The sequence below is a fragment of the Suillus plorans genome (assembly GCF_016647745.1).
Source record: "Suillus plorans strain S12 chromosome Unknown HD556scaffold_24, whole genome shotgun sequence".
NCBI lineage: Eukaryota > Fungi > Basidiomycota > Agaricomycetes > Boletales > Suillaceae > Suillus > Suillus plorans.
Window position 1 is genome coordinate 482,276 of NW_024537408.1, and position 15,101 is coordinate 497,376.

General features: G+C 48.7%; 6 protein-coding genes across 6 annotated transcripts; 5 read left to right on the forward strand and 1 right to left on the reverse strand.

The window, feature by feature from the left end:
• The first annotated feature begins 89 nt into the window (after window positions 1–89).
• On the forward strand, window positions 90–1,029 carry HD556DRAFT_410348 (acyl-CoA N-acyltransferase). The gene is made up of 5 exons (XM_041310529.1): window positions 90–291; window positions 344–370; window positions 421–511; window positions 565–855; window positions 904–1,029. Exons 1-5 carry the CDS (start codon window positions 241–243, stop codon window positions 993–995), a joined length of 552 nt encoding a protein of 183 aa, XP_041160942.1. The 5' UTR covers window positions 90–240; the 3' UTR covers window positions 996–1,029.
• A 33-nt stretch (window positions 1,030–1,062) lies between these two features.
• HD556DRAFT_1431895 (uncharacterized protein) lies at window positions 1,063–6,020 on the reverse strand (the record flags this gene model as incomplete). The annotated part of the gene is made up of 8 exons (XM_041305060.1): window positions 1,063–1,746; window positions 1,798–2,017; window positions 2,075–2,671; window positions 2,725–4,347; window positions 4,396–5,303; window positions 5,356–5,541; window positions 5,594–5,668; window positions 5,712–6,020. 8 exons carry the CDS (start codon window positions 6,018–6,020, stop codon window positions 1,063–1,065), a joined length of 4,602 nt encoding a protein of 1,533 aa, XP_041160943.1.
• Window positions 6,021–6,098: 78 nt separating this feature from the next.
• On the forward strand, window positions 6,099–7,232 carry HD556DRAFT_410397 (uncharacterized protein). Its single transcript, XM_041310530.1, has one exon. The coding sequence runs from the start codon at window positions 6,372–6,374 to the stop codon at window positions 7,005–7,007; it is 636 nt and encodes a 211-aa protein (XP_041160944.1). The 5' UTR covers window positions 6,099–6,371; the 3' UTR covers window positions 7,008–7,232.
• A 166-nt stretch (window positions 7,233–7,398) lies between these two features.
• HD556DRAFT_410406 (uncharacterized protein) lies at window positions 7,399–9,275 on the forward strand. The gene is made up of 3 exons (XM_041310531.1): window positions 7,399–7,719; window positions 7,871–8,315; window positions 8,384–9,275. Exons 1-3 carry the CDS (start codon window positions 7,509–7,511, stop codon window positions 9,180–9,182), a joined length of 1,455 nt encoding a protein of 484 aa, XP_041160945.1. The 5' UTR covers window positions 7,399–7,508; the 3' UTR covers window positions 9,183–9,275.
• Window positions 9,276–9,753: 478 nt separating this feature from the next.
• HD556DRAFT_1367869 (uncharacterized protein) lies at window positions 9,754–11,396 on the forward strand. Its single transcript, XM_041302850.1, has 5 exons — window positions 9,754–10,078; window positions 10,133–10,307; window positions 10,362–10,547; window positions 10,598–10,947; window positions 11,001–11,396. Exons 1-5 carry the CDS (start codon window positions 10,060–10,062, stop codon window positions 11,138–11,140), a joined length of 870 nt encoding a protein of 289 aa, XP_041160946.1. The 5' UTR covers window positions 9,754–10,059; the 3' UTR covers window positions 11,141–11,396.
• A 2,225-nt stretch (window positions 11,397–13,621) lies between these two features.
• Window positions 13,622–14,996, forward strand: HD556DRAFT_410543 (uncharacterized protein). Its single transcript, XM_041310532.1, has one exon. It carries the CDS (start codon window positions 13,783–13,785, stop codon window positions 14,578–14,580), a length of 798 nt encoding a protein of 265 aa, XP_041160947.1. The 5' UTR covers window positions 13,622–13,782; the 3' UTR covers window positions 14,581–14,996.
• Window positions 14,997–15,101: the final 105 nt, after the last annotated feature.

The following is a 15,101-nucleotide window of genomic DNA, read 5'->3' on the forward strand; positions in this document are numbered from 1 at the left end:
ATTGTTGTTATTATATGGGCTTAGTCCTAACTAGGTAGCTCGGTACCGTGCTAATATAGCACATGTCAGTCTCAACGTTGAGGGTACTACTAGTAGGTTGAATTTGGACTAGAAGTACTTACTGAATGGCCTTACCGTATAAGCTGATACTAGCTAGTATGTACGTCAGCGCCCGCTTCCTTCCTTCTTCTACACAGTGACAATTTCATTTGTTCTCAAAACGAGATAAACCTCATCACGATGAGCGTCCTCAGGCCCTTCAAAGCGAATGATCTGTTCAGATTCAACAACATGCAAGTCTGACATTTTTTGAGCTTGCCGTCATGTTCTGAACGAAAATCACAGTAATTCGGACGTCTGGACGGAGACTGCGAGTCTCTCATACCTTCGACCATGGATCTAGCTCATAGTTTTTAACAGTACGGTATTCCCTTTTACCTAACTTACCTTCAAAGGTGGTCAGACCTCTGTTTCACTCAAGAAAGCCCAAGAGGCCGGTTGCAAGGCTACAGTGCGTTCATCTCCCTCGTGTCCTCAGCCGATACAAATCACACGTCTTGAAAGTTCTTGGCAAGGCTGAAGGTGCACAAACCGAATGGCATGGTCATATTACAGCCGTTTCCGTTGCTCCAGAGTACCGTCGTCTCTCTCTAGCACGAAACATGTGCCAGCGTCTCGAATTCGCCTCAGACGGGATATACAAGGGGTACTTCGTGGATCTTTATGTGCGCTGTAACAATGCACTAGCCATCAAAATGTACGAGGGTATGGGATACAGTGTGTACAGGCGAGTAAGAGAATACTACGGTAATCTTGGGGTAGGGAAGGATGGACGAGACGAGGAGGACGCGTTTGGTGCGTATGCCTGCAATGGTTACTTTGGACCATACTGATATCTGACAGATATGCGAAAATGTCTGTCACGCGACGTGGCACAACGATCTATACGGTCTAATGGTCGAGATATGATAGTCAGCGCTCATGATGTCTCGTAAATCGGTAGACGTATTCTGTGGATGCTCGTTCACAAACTATTGCCTGCATTACAATGCACCAAATACATCATATACTAAGTGGTGGAGGATCGTCCGGCCCAAGAGCAGCCAGCTCCTCATCATAAAACTGCATCAATGCAGCTTCGTCAGAGCAGAACTCCTGCATCTTTATCCGAATCTCTTCCGCCGCAGCTTCAGGTCTCTGCTCCTTACTCTTCATCGCGCTGCCCATGCGACCTGGACCCAACAAACGGTTGGTCAGGAACAGCAGTCCCTGCGAACCACCTATGACCTGCACAAATGCGACACCAGATCGATGCACAAATTGCGAATGTTTGAAAGGTGCTCGGCGGTAAGAGTAGGAGACCTCTACATCCTTCGGGTATAGGTTGGTGGCTTCCACATCGAGGATGAAGTCAAAGCGTTTGAGAATTGCATATTCGAAGTAATGCGTCGTATGCGTTCCTTCAGGTACGCGCTTCTCAAGACCCGGAACAATGGGTGGCGGTATTACCAAACGCAAAGGGAAGCAAGACTGGAACGCGTTGCGTTCTCGTATGTCGCCAATTTCCATGACATAGGCCTCGACCAATTTGAGGCCGTACCTTTCAATCGCCCGACTCCATTGCCGGAGCGAGTCTTCAATGCAACGCGCAGTGGATCCGATCCACTGCAGCTCGAAGTGAAAGACTGTCCCAGGGTTTTGAATAATGTCGTGGTGAAGAATTACTGATTCAGCCTGGTCACTCCTCTGTACAAATGACGTAAGCTCAGGGAAGCCGTACAGTACAACTTTGTGTACCTTGGTGGGATCAACATCAATTATCATAGTTTGACTCAGGATCAGGCACTTCCTGCTGCGCCTAGGCCCCGAGGGTTTACTGAGACTGGACGGGTAATATCCTCCCCCTGGTCTAGTGATACTGACCTCATCGCTGTTAATATAACGAGATGTCTTGATCCACCCCCCTCTTGGGGTGCTGACGGTTGCATATTCACCATTTAGTTGATAGAAGTAGTGCCTGTGGCGGAATGACAAATGAGTCCAATTTGTAGTATCAAACATCCGAGGAACTTGCCCGTCCAATAAGCCGTGGCGCCCTCGGCAATGAGAGAACAACCCTTGTTCAAGGAGCCTCGCCCCGCATTCAGCACCTTGCTCCCTTGACGTCACATCTCGGAACTCGCGCACAAGCCACGAAACAAAGTCAAACCCAGTGAAAGAATCAGGATACTTCGCTCCATGCCATTGATGAAACTTGATCGGCACGCCATCCTCTTCACGCATGAGTTTCGCTATCAACGAAAGAGAGGTGTCTGCGATTTCCCTGGTACTCTGCATTTTCTTCTTCAGAGGTCCTGCAGCATGTATTTCGTCCAGTTGTGCCATAAGCGACTCATCCAGGACACTGTGCACAGGGCCGAGTGTCGTAGGGAGGAAGCGCACGGGTGCAACGGGCGTACCACGCTCATCTGGAGGTTGCCACCGTAATTTTGTGAATATCTCGGCAAGCTTGTCAATTCCCATAAGCTGAATTTCTTCATCATTGAGCTTCTCTCCAGAGGGTCCCACATTACCCTCAGGAACGGCGGACGGTATAACTACGAACCGAGTTCGCCAGTATCGCAAGGATTCATTAAATTGGTGTTCATAGCCAGCAACCAACATATCCAATCTAGAATGAGAAATCAGCACTGACATCGTGCACAAGCACGAAAAAAAACAGACCTGTTCCAGCCGAAATTTTCCAGCCCATGTGAGACGAACTTTGTCTTCAACTCCGTATACCCCACCCCGAGCTTAGGCCAGATGAGACACTCGTACTCAAAGGGTTGGGTCGGCGGCATTCTTCTCACATATCGCCTCACCTGGATCGCCTCGCCAGTATAAGATATCCGGTGAATCTCATTGCTCATGCTCAAGTAAACAGGCAGATTGGTGGTCTTGAGAACTTCCGCTGCCCCAGCCGGCTTTGGCGATGCATCGTCCTCGCCCATGAAAGATTTCGTCCGCCGCATGGTCGTGTGGTCTTCACTGTCACCCGTTTTACGTGGTCGCAAGACAAACTGGAACCCTTGTGCAAGTCGGACGGCAACCATACCACGCATTACAGTGAGTGCCCACGCACGTCGCACTTCCTCAGTGTTCCCCTGAGCAGGAGGCGGTTTCACGAGGAAGGAACGCATCTCTGTCGGATCGACGACAAAGTCATACGAGAATACATCATATGACAATTCCAGCTCTGAATTGCTGGGGAAGTGGTCCATCGTGAGCGGAAGACACGCTGGAGTGACCATGGACTTCCATTTCACCTCGTGCTTGTACGTGGGCGTAGGAAACACATGCTGTCGGCGTCTGGCAAGTGAAGACTGTGCGTACGAGACTGTAGGTTGAGGTCGCGACGGATTGGTGCGAAGAGTCGGGACTGGGGAAGACGATGAGAAAAGCAGGTTTAGTGCATTTAGTGTCGTATTGCGCCTCTTCCCAAAAGTGCTTTCATCACGAGGAGGGGTGTTCATCGGTGAATGCCGATTCAAGGAGCTTCGATGTGCAAGGGTGCCTTCTTCCTCATACGTCCTGCTCAGAGCCGATCGACCAGATGCACCGTGTAATATGGCCATTGGCTGAGGTGAGCGGGAAAGCGAGGCAGAGGGTGTAGCGGAGAAATTTGACGCGATCGGGATGCGCATGTTTGGAGTGGGGGGAGATATGGAACCTGTGACTGATGAGGCAGTAATTGAAGGTGTCTGAGAGTCACTCGAGCTTCTTTGAAAGGCATTGTAAAACCAAGACGATGCAATTTTAGCAAGACGTGAAGAGGCCGCGTTGCGGGATTGGGGGTCGCTTCCGTTATTGGTCGTGGTAGATGCGTTGGTCCTCACTGAGCGTATGGAGTGCGAAGGAGATGTGCTGAGTCCTGTCACGGAGGGTAGCAACCCATCTTCATTGCCTTCAGGAGGTAGATCCATGATGATTTTTCTGGGACTTTCTTCAATGGGTGCGATACGCGTGGAGGCGATAGAACTGCGTTGCGATGCTAGCCCACGTCTCTCACTCATGATTGATGAACGATAGGACGAGGCCATGACAGTCCCACTCGCAGAAGAGCCATATGAATTACGCGTGCTGGTGACGGGTCGGGGCTCTTTCTTCAAGACGAACAGATCCATGTCGGCTTGATCAGCTTCTGCTTGTGTCGGAGCACGGTCATCTTCCGAAAAGCTGTCTCGTGGGGGCGTGGCGTATGGGTCACGTAACTCTGGGAGGTAAGGAACCTCTATGCCAGAAAGGACGTCATGCTCGAGTAGCCCAAGCATCTGTATCTGATGCATTTTTGCTCTGGCAACGAACCTGAGAATGCCGTCAGTCAAAGCGAAGGATCGAGCTCAAACAACAAACCTATCCTCGCGAAAAGGTAGATCCATCTGCTTGTCCCAGAAGGAAATACCTATCCAGAATGGCTCCCACCAGAACGTAATCTTCTCCAATCTCCTGGACTCATCTGGGTCTTCATCACCTCCCCAGAGCGGATCTAGGGCTCGACCTCCGTTCTTCCCATCCTTATCCAAGCGTGGCTCGTATCCCTTGAAAGCGAATATGGGAGTCTGGTGTAAAGGGCGTTTTGCTAATGATACGAGATCCAAACCGAAACCCTGGTCAAGCATGCGAGTTGTAGTTAATCGGAGCAATTGCTTGGACACTTTGTAATAGCCTGTACCGGGAGTGATGAGGATGGTTGATGCCCCAGTGTTTGACAGTGAGCGATCGATGTAGTGCGTTTCGTTTGGGTTAAGACCCAAGTTGAGAGCCTCCAAAATAGGTCCGTCATGCGCATCCGATAGCTGACCAACAAGTCTGGCTTGCTCTGGTGCTGTAGATTCGACAGAGGCTTGATGGTAGTGATGGGCGAGCAAGATGTCCCTTTGAAAAGCCCAGAAGGACACTTTGAGTCCCACAAGTGTAGGTTTCCAGTCATGGATGACTTCCAAGTCAGTAATGACCTTGTAAAAATCCTTGTACCGTCGACCATCTTCATCCAGTCTTAGAGGCCCTGCGGCATACTCTTTTTCGGAGTCATCGTAATACACCCTCGAGATAAGCACGATGGTCACTGTGTGATTCGTGCCAGCCTCGCGCCACTTGGCAAATAAGGCAGGGAGAAACGAGTGTACGATTTTCTCATTGTAGCGTTCACCATCTCCCGCAAATTCCCAGAGTTCACGGCAGACTTGAATGAAGATTGTCACCTTCGCAGAGAGAGACCGATATATCGCCTTGGTAGTGGCAGTAACATATCCTGCGGATACCTGCGAATGCGCCTTTTGAGCATAACAGGGAAGCGGGAGGCCATACACCTACTTTTCGACCCTTGACATAGATGGATTGTATCTTGGCGGCGATCACGCTTATGAAGGATATTTCCTGATCGACAAATACACACTGCCCTACAAGGTGCTCTGCTAGTCTCCACATTTCATTTCGACCAAGGTATTGATCTTGGAATGTGAACTCGATGTAGTCTGCACAATACTGCTGCTTGTCCACCTGCCTCGAATATGAGCATGCCTTTGACCGAAATTGTCAAGAATACAATTACTTTCGTTACGGCCACCTCGCCGTTGTTCTTTATTCCAAACGCGTCTGCAACATTCTTTGGGAGTGAAATCTGGGCCTGTCTGAGTGCGATTTCAGGGTGACCGAGGCAGAATAGGCACCTGTAATGCGGGTTTCGAGCAGCCTTCGTCCTTTGGAACCATGAATAGATACCCAGCAGTAGCATTTACTGTATTGCAACCTGAGACTTGTAGCATATCTCCCTCTGCCACACCGGGCAACCATGTTTGATTCAATATAGCGGTGGAAGACTCCTTCTGGTCGTGTACCCATGAATTGAGAACTTTGACATCTCCGAGTTTCAGAGGTTGTGGCGGCGGTCCAGGGGGATTGCGAAAGATTGATTGTGCAGTATTAGACCTTCTCCGACCAAATTGTTGTGCATGACTGTCTGGTCGGACTGTGCTCATGGTATTCGGTTATAACATTACATATACGTAACAAAAACTGGCAAAAGGTACAGCCAAAAGCGGTTATGCGCTTAGCTAGCTCTGAGTCAAAATCGGTTGCAAAGTAAATTCGACTATAGTGCTGTTTAGCCTGTTACCAAGATATACATGGAGCTATACCAAAGTCGTACTCATAATAAATCATTTTCGCTTCTCAGGTTTGCTCTGATCCACCATCTGAAGCTGTCTTCCAACTGGGCTGCAGACCGCGGTGTAGTCGTTTCGGATAAAATTTTCTCGGAGACTCGTCACATTCTTTGAACACCCTACATTCTTTTCTTCCGAGTCAGTCCGACTCGTCAAGGGCACACCATGTCCGTCACCACCCGCCTCGATAATGACCATGAAGTGGTGGCCAAGCTCTCATCCGAGCATACCCCGTCCCCTAACTCATCATTAATCTTTCCTACCATCACAAACTTTAACTCATCAAACTCCTCTCCTTCATCCACATGCTTTTCGCTGGGGCACATGCCAACAGTCAGATTCGCACCGCTTCCCTCACCAGACCCTAACCGGAAGCGTTCGGACTGTCCGCTCGGGATGGCGGCCCGTTCGCGGAGAAGACGTCCCACGCGTGAAGGGCGTCAGCAAGGACGGCCGTTGTGGACCTATGACCCTGTTGTAGAAGACCCACTGATCAAGGATCCGCTTGTCACCTTGGGGAAGTTTGTGAAAAGCGCAAGTAGAAACCTATGGCGACGCGTGAGAGAGAGGAATGGGCTTGCAGATCAGGCGGAGCCTATCCAACACGATGCCGTTCTTGAAATCAAACCAAGGAATGGTCACGAGCAGCTGGTGGAAGTGGTGCCAGCACATAGACAAGCAGTTATCTCAGAGGTGGGAACGCGTTCTGAGCGCCCTGCGCTCGATGACAAGAACTTGAAGTGGCGGCGGAGAAGGACTACGGGCAGTACTAATATGCCTTCTGCTCCAGGCTTACATTAATTCTCTCAAGACTTTTTACGGCGAATTATGATAGTTTGATCTTTCATGCAGATAATTCATGCCGCTGGCAGAAGCTCTACTGAAGCTTGCCTGCAAAAGTTCCAGGTTCTCAGTGTTGTGCTACTTTTTCACCAGTAATAGTAATAGTTGCTATTGTTGTTACATCTGCACACACCTTCGTCGACGGGGCTTCAGTTTGTCCGTCGTGTGCACTGCAACGTTGCTATGATAGAGTGCAGATATGATGATATTACGGCTAACCGACTGTGCCGAAAATGAAAAGGTAAGCGAAGCAGTGCCTTCGTGCCTTCGAATTGCACAAGTAAGCTTTGCTCAACTTTCAACCTTTGTTTCTTGACTTCATTCTCCCCAGTTCCCTTTTCTCGATTGCTTGCCTTTTCTTTCTCCGGGCTTTCTGGACCCGTGTTTTTTTTAATTACTTTTTGCATGAACCCTTAGTGCTAGACTTGCTTGATTCTGTTGCCCAACCTTCCAAGGACCATGTCTTGCACCCCGTCTGCCACTGCAACGGAGTACACCACTATCACCACATTTACGACGTCCACGTCCCTCTCACAGAGTGTAGCGAACAATCAGGGCGCAGTCACCACCGTTGTGCAGCAGACCTGTATCGCCACTGGCACCTTGAGTGGATCAAATAGTACAGGTTGCATCTCGAGCACAGCGGTCACTCAGGTGAACACCATTGCAGGTGCGTAGTTCATTATCGTACTCATTTCCCTTCTGCTGTCGCACCACGGTGTTGTGTGACCGCGTTGACGGCACCGATGCTTCCACTTGTCGCGGTTATTTTGGTCATCCTTCGCTTCCGAATGGGGTGCTGATGGTTTCATTCTTTCCAGGCGGGGTTGTCACCACACAAGTACCCGTAATTGTGACGGTTCCAGTCACCCAGACTCAACCAACGAACACTCTCTTCGCCTCTTGCTCTGATGGTTCCACCCCGTCGCAGACAACATCGCATTCCACGGCTAGTCAAACAAGTTCTAGTTCAACTCCTAGCCCAGTCACAACGTCCGTGCTAGTAGAGACCACACCTGCGCCGTCTATTATCACCCAATCGTCTTCTACAACCCTTTCGAACGGCGATGTGGTCGCGACTGTAATCACTACAACGTCTACACTCCCAGCATCTTCTGTTTACGTACCATCTGTGATTGCAAACCCAACTGTCACAAGTACCGAAAGTGCGAGTGGATCAGGCACAGATGTAGCCCCCATAGTCGGGGGTGTGCTTGGCGGTTTTGTTGGATTGATCGCGATCGTGGGCATTTTGTGGTACCTCTGGTAAATTCCGTTACCCTAGCATTCATTTGTTTCCCCGATTTACTTTTTCCTTTCTTCCTCTTTTGCAGCCGCAGACGCAGATCTTGGGATGATATCTTTGATAGAGAAGCCATTGAAGATGAAGAATTTGATTCCCCAGTTGCTGTGCGCCGAGACCGTGACAGGAGCATGCTTGATCTCGGCGCTGAGCCTAAACCATACCAGTATGGTCTCGTCGGACATGTAACGCCACCACCAGGGTCAAGTTCACCGCCAAGCATTCACCAATCTCATCATCCTTCATTCAGCACTTCCGTGGCAAGTAATCACAGCCGCAATACGTCAGTCACCCCTTTGCTTGGCATGAGTTCTGCGCCCGGGAATGCTTCGAAGGCTTCCATTTCAGGGTCCATGCAGGCAGCACAAACGGCTGTTGCGCAGAGGCATCTCAGTGCGACATCCCAATCGACATCCCAGTCTTCCATGGGCCCTCGATCGCTGTCTGTGGTTTCCACCACCAGCGCGACGCCTTTGTTAGATGGATCCGGATCTTCCTTGCTTTCGTCGAACAACCGCGTTGATGAGCTTGGCGTATTTGATCCGCTTAATCGCACAGGAAGTCCTACCCCTGTGATTGACAGGCGGGTCTTGCAAATCATCAATGATGGCCCTCAGTCGCCCAAATCGCCTGTTCTTGTTTCTGCACCTGCACCTGCACCTGCACCCGCACCCGCGCCTTCTTCATCTGTGCCTGCTCGGCCGCCTGGTAAACGTGCCCCAAGACGAAGGAGATCTAACAGTGTTGTTGTGCACACAGATGCCGGGCTGGTTTCTCCCACTTCGGGTAGTACTGCAGCAAACGAACCCCCACCCTACTCGAGAGAATAGTTCATCCCTCTCGCTGAAAACAGTCCATTGAGCACTGATATCACATTTACTAACCCTACCCCATATTTGGACTTGCGATGACCGTACTATAACCACCCACGCGCTTTTACGTTCCTCCATACCTATATACAGTTGTTTGAACGTAGCCTATGGACAATACACTTTAATCGTCTTCGAAGATATCCTCACTGTGGTTTCTTATTCTGCCTACGGAGTGGATAGATACGAATTGTATGCCAGCGCTGTTCATTGTCTTGATATAAGTATATCCACGGATCCTGGATACAAATACCCTTACAGTCATGGCTTGGTGAGCTGTACATAGTACTACTGTAAATTATGATTTGAGAAGTGCGGCGATTTCTGAGACCGTATATAATTGGGAGATCGCGTATAACATCATGTGTTGTACTACGTCCACTGGGCAACCCAAGGCTAACAACGACGAGCATCGAACGCTGTGGACCAACAATAAAACCGGACGAGCCAGCAAAGTGTTGTGGTACTTTTTAACTCCGCGATTGAGATATTTTAATTTTGATTCCGGGCACCAATTACGTAAAAGTCGGATGAAGCATTGTACTCGCTCTTTTTGTTCAATGAATCGTGTGTGGACTTTCTGAAGAACAATAAGGTTGGGAGGTCAATGGACCATCCACATCAGTCCAAACTACATAAACCGTTGTTCTCAGCTGGTCAAAATGTATTCCATCCCCCGCCTCGTTTCCTTAACCGTCCTCGTTGCTTTCTACCGGTGCTGGGCCACCCGATTATTCATTCACCAAAGACACCCCTGCAATTGCTGTTGTTTTCAAGTCAACCAAGTCTGTGATCTTAAGCATCCCCTAGACATTATCATTCTTTTCTATCGTTCATAATGACCGGCGTACGAGCATGTGAGTACAGCTTGTTTTTTTTTTGCTTGGTCGGATTAGCTGACTTGGCTTCAGATATCTTCTTTGGACTCAATGTTGTCCGCTTCCTGAGCATCGTCTCTCTCATACTGGTCTTTGCCAGTAGCATCTTTGTCATAGTCACAGACGTTGAGGCTGTCAACGCGTTTGAAGCTGCAAGACAAAGCGGCAATGTCACAGAACAAGACTTTGCTGACTGCGAATACATTGAGTAAGTTCGAATGTCCCAGGTACAAGTATTATTGTGTACTGACGTCGTAAATAGGAACAGCACTGTACCCAACCAGATTGGCGGCGTTTTCTGGGCTATCATCAACCGCCTGCTTATTATCTTCCAAGTTGTCATTCTTTTCCTTTCCGAAATTGGCTGGCCATCCCCTTTCTTTGATCGCTTTTTCCCTGTGCTTGGTTCTGGCTTTGGACTTGGTGCTCTTGGTATCTTCCAAGGACTGTGAGTTATTTTCTCTACGCCGTTTCGTACACAGCGCTGACTTTTTTTAGTATCGGAGCTGCAGTACTCTCGCAGCATGTGGATGACTTCACCCTTGTCTCCGCTTTCTTCCTTTTTGTCCTCGGCTGCATAAACATGTTCCTTGGTCTCCTCTTTCGTGAATCGGCCAAGAGCAGACGTTCAATTACATTGTGGCGTGAGGGTGCCAAGGATGTATTGCCAACGAACAACCCGCGTCCTCCTACCAATCTTAGCCGTTCTAGCTCCGGGCAGACATACATTTCTTCGACAGTCTATGATGAGAAGACTAGAGATGTTACGGAGTTCGGCGCAATGCGGAATGGAAGCCGAGCTGGTTACGGCTTTGGGCGACAAGGTGAGAAGGCTGCAGGTCTTAGAGGTCAGTTTTTGTTGTTCTTTTTTTATATACTATATTCTCATCATGGTTCTTAGGCTTCTTGATCTCCAAGCCTCTTGAGAGTCGCCCCCGTTACGCAGCTCGTCCCACTAGCGCTCCCTCCCGGTCCTCTCGTTCTTCCTCACCTGAACCTGAATCTGAACCTCATTTCGCCTCCAGCGGTTCTGCGATTTGATGAAAGCACCGACGCTTCCTATTACTAGGAATTGTCACGACGCCACGCGCATGGCATTAACATGACTGTACTTATATGGTCTACTCATGTATGTACAACCACGGACAACCCCAGCGGGAACGCTGGTCTCACGTTGATATATCTACTGTATGGTGTTGTGCAGTACACTATTTTGCGCTGTATTGGACAGTTGTAGCTCCATTAGCATTACATATTGCAATTAATACTGTTTGAATGTAAGCTGACTCTCGCTCAATTTCTGATTTCTGTGAAGATGTTATCGTCGAGACACCGTGACCAGTTGATATCACCGACTGCCACACTACATAAACACACCTTACTAATACTTGAAGCTTGAAAGCCAACTGATAAGTAGGCTCTCACTTCGAGCACTGAGCCCAGTGATGGTCAATGATGAATCAAATTCTGAGGTTGGCTTCTAGATGCGTGACACCAATTTTCAAGGTAATTCACATTCAAATGATGCTATGTCGCAGATCTGCTCATCACATACCGTGGTCCAGTGTCACCTGTGATAAGCCAACGGGTCGAGTGTGAAAATGCCAACCTCGTCCGATCAATCGTGTTTTTCTACCCTCATGGTGTCGAAGTGCAGCCAGGGCGTCTGTCACTCCCTCGTGATGGCGTAATCAGTACTTCCTGATCGTGTCAGACCATGGACATGGTTTGCTCGGAGATAACTGGGTTTGTGGTACGTGCCACTGATGAAGACGGTTCGAATTCTGGAGAAGCGTGGACGCTGTCCAAAATGTCGGAATTCTTTCTGTTTATTCGGATGCAAATACATCGACGCATGCGCGGGGTGCAAAAAGACGGCGGGGTGCAACGATTGCACGGAACTTGAAAAAGATGAGCATATTTCTGACGAGAAAGAGATTCATTTATTTGAGGTGGACATGCATATGCCCGACAAGGAGGGGTCCCAAATCGTTTACGAGGGCACAATTCTCGTGACGGCGCCGTACAAACCAAACACTGCCAGCGCAAAACCAGCGTAGACTGTTTCGAAGAGCGCGAATTCTGTTGCGGGAAATGTACCGGTATTGCTAGGGCAATGGCAAGTGTTCTGAAATAATAGTATCTTTCAATAGCGGATGAATGACTTTTATGGATAATTCAGAATGGATTGCAAGGCACCTCTGTACCCGATTTGCAAGGGAATAAAGAAATATCATGAAGTTTTCGTAGATTCATTTTCGTCCATCGAATGTTAGTTGACATTGATGTATCGAAATAAAGTAGGCATCCTGATGGATGCAATGCAACGACGTGGTGAGGATAGCGATGTATCTGTCGACTTAGAATCGACCGGGGGCAATGGGTTTTGACGGGCTGGTTGTCGACAAAACTTTGCGAAAACGTTCCCAACACATGCGAACGAACTCAAACGAATACGGCAAGTCCAGTATATTGCCGAACAGGGATGATGTATCCCAAACTCAGGTATTTGAGGTGACTCCTGTGTCACGCAGCGCAGCAGATGTGAGATAGATGTTGCCTTCCTGTAAATGCCCCCGACCCACGAACGTGCTATGCAAGGGAGCTGGGTGAAAATATCACGAGCGAGAACTTCGGCGTCCGCTACGAGAATCCGAGAGGTGTGTCCAAATTTTGGTAAAGAGGTATGTTGTATCGGCTCAACAGCAGGATCGATATCAAGATTCACGGTATCAATTAACACTCGCAGTCAAAACAAGTGGGGTCATTGACAAAGGGCTGTGAATAATCCGTGGATTGTGACGGAAAGTGGATGGCGACCCAAGTTATCTATTTCCAGATGACGAAAACACAGCAGGTTGCCTCGATAGGGATGACTGAGAGTGTGAAAAAGGCGGTCAGATGGTATAATCGATGAGGGAACACCGTAACAAGCGGAGCGAATGCAAAAATCGACATGCATCATTGGCAGATAACGGTTCGACGCCTTTGCCCGACAGTTCCACTATTTAAATGTTCGCTTAGCCAGGCCTAGGTTGCCATTGAACGTAAAAAAAATGAACAGCACAAAACTGACCCTGACAGTGCGATACCGCTAAGATATACCAGTGGACCTCATTATACAGCATAGCATTTGTTCTGATGGATTTATTTCAGTTCACAGCACATCCACCATGGGTTTGTGGAAGGTTTTGCAGGCCGTTACAAGCGCTGCAAAGGATTTAAGTCCAAATCAGACTCAGAATTCAACTTTGAACTCCCTTAAAATGATGATATCGTTAACAGTTCTAAACGTCTTCCGTGTCAATCTGAGGGCAGCTGGAGTGTCGACGCACCTACACAGCTGGTGCCAGTGGTTCAATTTCGAAGACGCCACAGCCTCCGCCGCAATCGGAGGGAAGACATAACATCGTGCGATGTCGAACTTCTGAAGGTAAGCTGCGCATGCATGCACACCACACACTGGTAACTCTGGATCCACATGTACACAGAGCTAGTAGTGGTCTTGACACAGGAATACCGGAAGTATCCGGACCTGTACAATGAGCTCACTGGTTCCTAAAACACGCTTTCGTCGTTTCCTAAACCATCTGGACTGCACAGCATGAGGATACATGAATCCAAAGATGAAAACCTTATAAGTAGGTTCTCACAGCGAGCACGAGGGCACGCGACAGTCCGCGATGGATCAAAGTCTTTCTGAGGTAGGGCTCCAGGTGCGTAAAACTCAGCATTCAGGCACTTCACATTCAAATGAAGCTGTTTTGCAGAACTATTACCAGCTACTCGCCGATAATGGCTTGATATCCCAGTCACAAGCAAGCCAACCACCTCAAATACCCACTTCACCATCCATGCCCGACTATCCTCGCTGTCCCATCTGTTCGCATCTTCTCATCACATGTCATGGTTGTTCGAATGTCACCTGTGACAACAGTCACTGTAAAGGTGCTGACCTCGTTAGTTTTGTGTCTTCGTGTCACTCGTGCTTTTCGACCCTTGCCATGGCGAAGATGTGCAGCCAGCTCGACTGTTTCACTCGCGTACATTTTACTGGTGGTGTAATCTGTCCTGATTGCGTCAGCCCCACGGACGGTCACATACTTTGTCTCTGCGGAGACAGCTGGATTTGTGGCCCGTGTGCCACTCAGAATAAATCTCTCGACAGGTGTGGACGGTGTCCAAAATGTCAGAACTATCTTTGTTTTTTTGGGTGCAGATATATCGGCGTGTGCACGGACTGCCGCAAGGTGACGCTATGCAACGATTGCATGGAAGAAGGATTATCTGATCGGGAGGAGTCTTCACGCGCAAACAATAGCGCATTCCTCGTCGCGACGTGTGAGGAATGTCAGTCCAGAATATGTATAGACTGCTTTGATGAGCGCGAATCCCGTTGTGAATCTTGCAACAGTATTTATTGCAAGGATTGCACAGACTATGACGAGTGTCCGGGATGTGGGGAGTTTATGCGCGCATGACTTGCTCCACAGAATACTCGTATGTGTTCATGAATGCGAGGTATGTCGATCTTCGAACAACAATTTTTGGTTGGCATTGACATATCGAAATAAGAAATACTTCTAGTTTTTCACGTGGCAGTTTCAGGAAACCCACAGCCGAGCGAACTCGGTGGACTTCGAATCGACTAGTAGGAGTTTTTGATAGACAGGTGTTGACAAAACCTTTTGTCAGTTTTGCAGTGTACGTTGGCTTTCGAAGTAATTTTACCTGTTCAGGCTTTCGCATTCCTTCCCGAACGCAAACTTTCCTTTTGCGAAACGTGCCGGACATGTACGAACGAATACAAACGAATGAAGCAGATATTCCCTGAACGTGAACATACCCCAAACTCAGGTATTCGAGGCGACTTCAAAGATATGTATGTGAGGGTGTTGATTTTATCCCAGGGCTTCCAGTTAACATGCTAACTTGGTCAAAAGAACCGGTTGCAACACAAGCCTGAAAGTGCCTTTTTCCCGAAAACACAGTGACAGAAAGA

What these genes read in the sequence shown, in the direction of transcription:
- HD556DRAFT_410348 (XM_041310529.1), top strand. Translation starts at nt 241, where the DNA reads ATGAGCGTCCTCAGGCCCTTCAAAGCGAATGATCTGTTCAGATTCAAC. An exon ending in AGGCCGGTTGCAAGGCTACA is followed by an intron (nt 512 to 564) that starts GTGCGTTCATCT and finishes ACGTCTTGAAAG; the next exon opens with TTCTTGGCAAGGCTGAAGGT. An exon ending in AGACGAGGAGGACGCGTTTG is followed by an intron (nt 856 to 903) that starts GTGCGTATGCCT and finishes GATATCTGACAG; the next exon opens with ATATGCGAAAATGTCTGTCA.
- HD556DRAFT_410397 (XM_041310530.1), top strand. Translation starts at nt 6,372, where the DNA reads ATGTCCGTCACCACCCGCCTCGATAATGACCATGAAGTGGTGGCCAAG.
- HD556DRAFT_410406 (XM_041310531.1), top strand. Translation starts at nt 7,509, where the DNA reads ATGTCTTGCACCCCGTCTGCCACTGCAACGGAGTACACCACTATCACC. An exon ending in TCAGGTGAACACCATTGCAG is followed by an intron (nt 7,720 to 7,870) that starts GTGCGTAGTTCA and finishes CATTCTTTCCAG; the next exon opens with GCGGGGTTGTCACCACACAA. An exon ending in GGCATTTTGTGGTACCTCTG is followed by an intron (nt 8,316 to 8,383) that starts GTAAATTCCGTT and finishes CCTCTTTTGCAG; the next exon opens with CCGCAGACGCAGATCTTGGG.
- HD556DRAFT_1367869 (XM_041302850.1), top strand. An exon ending in GCTGACTGCGAATACATTGA is followed by an intron (nt 10,308 to 10,361) that starts GTAAGTTCGAAT and finishes CGTCGTAAATAG; the next exon opens with GAACAGCACTGTACCCAACC. An exon ending in GAAGGCTGCAGGTCTTAGAG is followed by an intron (nt 10,948 to 11,000) that starts GTCAGTTTTTGT and finishes CATGGTTCTTAG; the next exon opens with GCTTCTTGATCTCCAAGCCT.
- HD556DRAFT_410543 (XM_041310532.1), top strand. Translation starts at nt 13,783, where the DNA reads ATGGATCAAAGTCTTTCTGAGGTAGGGCTCCAGGTGCGTAAAACTCAG.